Source organism: Acomys russatus, chromosome 19 (assembly GCF_903995435.1).
Source record: "Acomys russatus chromosome 19, mAcoRus1.1, whole genome shotgun sequence".
NCBI lineage: Eukaryota > Metazoa > Chordata > Mammalia > Rodentia > Muridae > Acomys > Acomys russatus.
Window position 1 is genome coordinate 27762166 of NC_067155.1, and position 6838 is coordinate 27769003.

Consider the following 6838-nt stretch of genomic DNA (forward strand, 5'->3'; position numbering starts at 1 on the left):
TTTTGGTTGAGGGAGTGGTTGAAAAGCCTCAAAGTAAACATGGATATGGCCCCAGAGAAGTTTGGGTTCATTTCCAGCCCTTCTGTCTTTATCTTTACTGCGATACAGAATCTCTTCTGGAAGTTTTTCTGTCCTCCAGCCCTCCATCTACGCTGGTAGTCTGCCATACCTGTACTGTAGATGGTCTGAACTCACCACTAGCTCTACTGCTCCCTGCCACTCACACAGCTATGGGATGAAACCCCCCAATTTCTGGCAGGTACTGACTCAAAACTACTGCTGTTCACCCTGCTTGGTGGTGGTGGTTATCACAGCCTGGCCCTGCACATGCCCGGGCAAGAGCTCTCCTGCAGAGGGACATGCGAAGCCATCCCCTTTGCTTGTTCAGGCTGTGAGTGAACTGGAGACCCCACCTCCCCAGCCCCCCCCAACCCGTGCTACTCCCTAGTAGCTGGTATTATGTGCATGAGAGACCAGACCCAGGTGATGGCTCCTTTATTGGGGAAGAGGAAAGCCATACACATGTCTAAACCCTGACACTTCTTTCACAACCCACTAACTTCAGCGTTTCACGAGTTCCTGGAAAGCAGACAACATCTGCTCTGTTTGCTGTCCTCAGCACTAGCATAGCATCTGCTTGGACGGGTGGGCATGCAGGAGACAGTAAGGCCTCCGCCCTGCCTTGTGTTCCACTCTATGCGCTGCACCTGCCTACACAGCACCACATGCTAGCAGTCTTCCTTTTCATATGAACAGCTCATTTCCCCTGCCCAAAACCACAAAGGCTCGTTAGAACGGCCTCATAGACTCTCGTTTCCACTACTTCTCAGGACGGGGCTACTAGGCCCATTCTGTGTGTAGACAGTGTGAGGGTTCTTGTGAGCTAGGTTTGATAAGCATTTCACCCCTGAAATTAATGAACCCACACTGCAACCATACCACAGTATCTTATAAAATCTAAAGTAGCAAAAGAAAATAGTTTTAAGAATCTGACCAGAAGCCGGGCGTGGTGGTGCACACCTGTACTCCCAGAGGCAGAGGCAGGCGGATCTCTGTGAGTTCAAGGCCAGTATGGTCTACAAAGTGAGTCCAGGACAGCCAAGGCTACACAGAGAAACCCTGTCTCAAAAAATTGGAAACAAACAAACAAATCCAGAATCTGGCCAGAAAAGGGCTAGGTCTGCAGTTATTATAGGTCTTGGGAAGCAAGCTGGTGGATCTAGAAGGATCTCTTGGGGTCTCTAATTTAAAGGATGTTCCAAAGGTCACCAGAATCTATAAGTGACATTAACCAGAAAGATGACTTTTGTCTAATGACCTGGAAGATAATAATCCTTGATATATATGCATATATATTTTTATTAGCTGAGTGTGGTGGGGCACATCTTGGAGGCAGAGGCAGGTGGATCTCTGTGATTTTGAGGCCAGCCTGGTCTACAAAGCACGTCCAGAACAGCCAAGGCTACACAGAAAAATCCTGTTTGAAATTTCCCCCCCAAAATAAATTTTTCAACTGAATTTTTTCCAAATTTGTTTTGATTATACTCTTTCCTTCCCCCTTGGAGTGTATAATCTTTTTTTTTTTTTTTTTTTTTTTTTTTTTGAGTCTATAATCTTAATACATGAACTGAAAGAAGGGTTGTCAATCACGGGCCAAAGAATCCAACAAGTTTCCTACCTCTTGAGATGAAAGCTACCCAAGGCTTGGCTCTGGGCTCCTTCCTTGCCGCTGTCTGGCTTTGGCTGACTTACATCCTTATGATGAGGACTCACGACTCACTTTCGACTTACATCTCTTCTCATCTTACATGGCTCCCATCTCACTATCTCACTGCCTACAATCTTCCAAACACAACCTTTGCCTTTTTTTGAGCAGATAATCTTGTACTAGTCATTGGCCCCAAGCTTAGACGGCAGTGGGCGCCTGCTGTTCTGTGTCTCCCACATGCTGTTCCTGAGGACTTCCCCCTTCTCCCTGCTGTTAGCTTACCACCACTCTGGGCCACCTCACAGTCTGTCTAGTTCATCGCCCCACACTGTAGTGGAAACGACACAGCACTTTTTTCCTCACCGAATCCTGAAAAGAGGCCCTTCTCCTTCTTGCCTGCCTGCTATACCAAATCCCCCAAATCTTTAACCATCTTCTACTGCAGGACCAGCACAAGCCTGCATTTGCTCTCCAGACTGCAGAGGCACAAGAGTTTTCCTGGTTTCTGTGGCTAAAGCAACTACTCCTCGAGGTATCTACTTGACCTGCATTTCTTTCTTTCATAGAATTACAATTTGAAAAGTTCCTACTGCTAAGCAGGCGTGGTGGCCCACACCTTTAATCCTAGCACGTGGGAGGCAGAGGCAGGCCCATCTCTGAGTTTGAACCCAGCTCAGCAGTCTACAGAGTAAATTCCAAGAAGGCCAAGGCTACACAGAGAAACCCTGTCTCAAAGAACAAAAAAAGTTCCTCCTGTTATCTGGTTTTCAAGGCTTAGTACAATCTTGGCACTCAATGAATACAAAACTATCTTTTAAAAAAGTGGGCCAAGTGTGGAAAATACAGGCTCTTGGCAGAGTAGAGAGGTCAGATTTAACTGAAAGGGTCCATTTTTTTTTTTTTTTTTTTTTTTTTTTTTTCTGAGACAGGGTTTATCTGTTACAGAGCCTGGCTGTCCTGGACTCTTTGTAAACCAGGATGGCCTTGAACTCGCAGAGACCTGCCTCCCTAGTGCTTGGTTAAAGGTTCATGCCACCATGCCCAGCTCAAGTGTACTGGGGATGTTTTCCTGAGGCAAGCCCTTGCTATATATAAACTTGGTCAGACCTTCAATTTATAATTCTCTTGCCTCCGTCTTTTTAACGCTGAGATGACAGGCACACACCATCATCCCCCAACAACGAAGCTTTGACTGAAGACTAGCATCAACAAAAAGACTCCAAAGCAACAAAACTCTAGAGAATGGGGCTACTGAGCTCAAGGGCTGACAGATAGGGTGAGTTAAGTCACACTGTGGTAGGACACCTGCAAGACCAGAGTGAAGAGATCAACGGAGGACTATTTGATATGCTTTGCTAATTTTGTTTTTTGTTTTTTCAAGTCAGGGTTTCTGTGTAGCCTTGGGTGTCCAGGACTTGCTTTGTAGACCAGAGATCAGACTGCCTCTGCCAGGAGTGCTGGGATTAAAGGCCTGTGCTACCACAGCCAGCACTTTGCTAACAAGTTTCCAAAAATGTCATCTCTTTTCTTTCTTTTTTTTGGTCCGGGATTAAAGGCATATGCCACTGTTGTCACCCGGCCAAAAAGTGTCATTTCTTCCGTACAGAATTCTCCAAATTCTGATTTTCTATTAAATATTATCTCTATGTAACTGTGGGGTCTAATCACACACCTACCTAAAAACGTTACTGGTAATTCCTGCGTTTCCGATACTTAAAACTGGAGCTGAGGAAATGGCTCAGTTGGTGAAGAACCTGACCTCAGTCTTCAGAACCCACATAAAGAAGTTGCAGAGGGTACTGTCTGCAATCCCAGGGATCAGGAGACAGACACAGGTGGGCCCCTGGGGTAGCCTACCAGAATTGACAAATTCCAGGCCAGTGAGACATTCTGTCTCAAAATATAAGGTAGGGCTGAGAGTCAAAACCCCTGACTTGGCCAAATAATTATCAGTCAGTTCACTTTTAGTGTTGGCTCACTTAAGGGGTGGCACCATTCTTGGGGACCATCTAGGTGCAACGAAGAGAAACCACTCACAGTAGGTTAACCAAGAGAGAATTTATTAGTCAAATATACTTGCAGAGATTCCAGTAGCTGAGATGGGTCAACAGCTAGAATCACACTTTTCTACAGGACAGAACATGCTGCAATCACAAACTCTAGGTCTGGGTTCTGCACCACGGCGAGGGTGGTCCTGCGTGTACCTTCACGAGGGGCTAGAGTGTGGGTTCGTTGCTGCTTGCCTTTTGGTCTTTATAGTTCTTTATGCTGGCCTCAAACTTGACAAGCACATGCTGGCAGATATTCAACAGCTCATTGAGGCCCTTCTGAAATGGCTCAACGGCTGGAAGGGCACCCCGAGTCTGAATTCGCAAATTAATTTTGCTCTCTGAAGGATGGGTCGTAGTGTAACCACAAAACTCCACTTCCGGGTTCTTCATGATTATGTACCGCAGAGAGTTTCCTAGGGTATGGTCCTCCTCGTGCAGTACAAATGTCACACACTGTCTATCTGTCCCAGCCGCCTGGACCATTTCCAGGGCAGTCTTCCTCTCGCCTTCAGCCATTGAGGTCTTCAATCCTGATATTTTTCTACACACATATTTTTTTTGTAAGAATGACATCATATGGAATATCATTTTGTGACTAGCTTTTTATGATACACTGCCTCATTTTCCTGCCTCCGCAACTTCTACCCATATTTACCTCCTGTTTCTCCCTACTTCAATTGACTCCCACAAAGGGGAGTCATCTCAGAAATAAAACCAGGAGAGTAAACGTTTGCAAAAGTCTTTCTTTAGATAGAGCAAAAGGAAGGGACAGAGTTACAATAGGGCAGGCCCTGCTTGAAGATGAAAAGGGAAGTCGACAGGCATAAAAAAAACACGATTACTTTAGCATAAAAACGGCAACCACGAGTTATCAGGGTGGCAGGCTCAGTTAGGGCTTCCACTTGAAAGAGGAAAGGAAACCAGGAAGTGAAGTGTTTAACAGGAGGGAGATTTTTTTGGCGGACAGGATTGATGAGCAGTCTGCGCAGGGAGGAGCTGTAGTTAACTTTAGCCGACTTAACACGCCAGCACCGGTTCTCAGGGCGACTGGCCCGGTGCGTGACCTTACACACGAGGCGGTTCTAACTGGGGGATGGCAGTTTGGGACTTAGAGCGGGATCCCCAACCTCAGTGGCCCCCTCCCCCGGGCTCCTCCGGTCGGGCCTAGCCGCCACGCCGGGGCCGCGTGCCCTTCCCCTACCCGCCCCGCCGTCCCGCCAACCCGTTCCCCGTTAACCTTACCTCTCCAGCTCCTGGTCGTCTTCCATCGCGGGACGGGGGCGGGAGGGCGGCTCCGGGAGCTCTTTAGGTGGCGCTGGCGACGAGGAGGCTCTTCCCCATGTCGCGAAAGGAGTCGGGAAAGGCAGGAAGGAAGAAACCACCGACGGAAGGAGCGAGCGGATGACGGAAGGAGGGGGGCGGAGCCGCAGCGGCGCGGCAGGGCCCGGTGGGTGGGCGGGGGCAAAGGCAGACCACGCCCCCTGGACACGCCCACGCGCGGGCTAGACTGCTCACCTGGAGCAGCCCGGCTGCCCCGCGCAGGCTCTCACCTACCCTTCGCCCCGGGACGCCTGCCACTCAGGGTCGGAGCCGGAACAGCTAGAGCCCGCAGGGCGGGACAGAGGTCCTCAGGGGCCCTTCACAGGGCACCAGGCACCTCGCAAAAGCAGAGACTAGTGCGGAGAAGACTTTGCAGACCACACCGGGGGCGTTTTCCTCCGAGGGGTGCAGACGCACACGTCCACTAAGTGCAAGGGCGGCATCTGCCTTTCTTTGGGGAAGAGAGGTGTGAGCCTGGAGCAGCGCCCTCCGTCCTCCGGAGCTCCCGCTTCCCCTCAGTGAACCCGCGAAGGTTCCCAGGGAACCGCCCTTCTCTTTCCTTCAGGTGCACGCTCCCGGCTGACCCTGGCCAGGCTGGGTCCCCGCCCCACCGCAGCTGTCCTGTCGCCCGGCAAGCACACCTACACGTCAGCCGCCCCGCGCCACCTGTTCTCGCGCAGCCCTCCCCTCCCCTCCCTCCCTCCCTCCAGCTGTCCCACGCCAGGCCCGGCCCGGCGCGCCGCTCCGGGGTGTACGCAGACACTTCCCGAGCGTCTTCCCGGCGTGTCTGAGGGACGAATCCGGCCGGGAGCGACGGCGGAGGGCGGAGCGCGCTCACTCTAACTCGGGAGTGACGAGCAGGGCCGGCCTGCCCCCTCTGGCGCGCCGATTGGACGAGCCCGATCCCAGTCCCGCCTCTCCCCGCCGCCGATTGGCTCAGGTGCGTGTCGGGTTGGGCCCCGGCGCTCTCCCCCGAGGGGAAAGGCAGCAGGGGCGGTTGAGAAGTGAAGTCTTGGCCGGACTTTGCGTCTCCCGCGGCGGCGGGTCCCGGCGGAGCGAGCCCAGCCCGGCGGCGTCCCGGTCTGTGCGCCCGCGGGGAGCTCGCCGCTCTCCCTCGGTGAGTTGCTTCGCCTCAGGTGCGGGCGGTGACGGGGTGTGGCGTCGGCGGGGGAACCGCCGGGGGCCGCGTGGAGTCCGGCCCAGCCCGCAGCGGGGACCGCGGGTTCGAGTCGCCGCGGAGCGGGTGTGGGCGGCACTCGCCTTTGCAGACGGGGAGGTTTTGGGGACGAGTTGGTGCGCTTCGCGTCCGCACGTTGTCGGGAGCCGGAGTGGCGCTGGCTAGCCGCCCTCGGGTTTTGTTCCTTGGAAGGTGGAGCACAGACCCTCCCCGCCCCAGCCTGTTGCGGGAGAATTCTCACCTTTTCCTTCAGGCTACAGACTGATTTGACGTGTTTAGGCGAGGTGGGGGGGGGGGTGTGAGGTGGTGTATAATTTCCAAAATATAAATCTCGATTTGGAAGCATTTGCGCACAAAGCACCGCTTGGGAAAGACGTCGCTGGCTTTTCAAAGCTTTCTGCCACGTTCCACACAAGGACTTTTTTTTTTTTTAATGAAGTATTCTACTATTTCCGTTCGCATTTAAGATTGTGTGTTTGCCAGGAGCCTAAGGACGCTTCCGCATGGCTTTAGCAAACCAATTTTTTTTCTTCTCTTACTGGGTAACCCAGGCTGGCCTGGAACTCAGAGAGACCCGCCTAC

General features: G+C 52.1%; 1 protein-coding gene across 1 annotated transcript; it reads right to left on the minus strand.

The window, feature by feature from the left end:
• Positions 1–3746: 3746 nt before the first annotated feature.
• On the minus strand, positions 3747–5233 carry LOC127203939 (DNA-directed RNA polymerases I and III subunit RPAC2). The gene is made up of 2 exons (XM_051162871.1): positions 5002–5233; positions 3747–4300 (listed from the first exon to the last, which is right to left on the minus strand). Exons 1-2 carry the CDS (start codon positions 5025–5027, stop codon positions 3925–3927), a joined length of 402 nt encoding a protein of 133 aa, XP_051018828.1. The 5' UTR covers positions 5028–5233; the 3' UTR covers positions 3747–3924.
• Positions 5234–6838: the final 1605 nt, after the last annotated feature.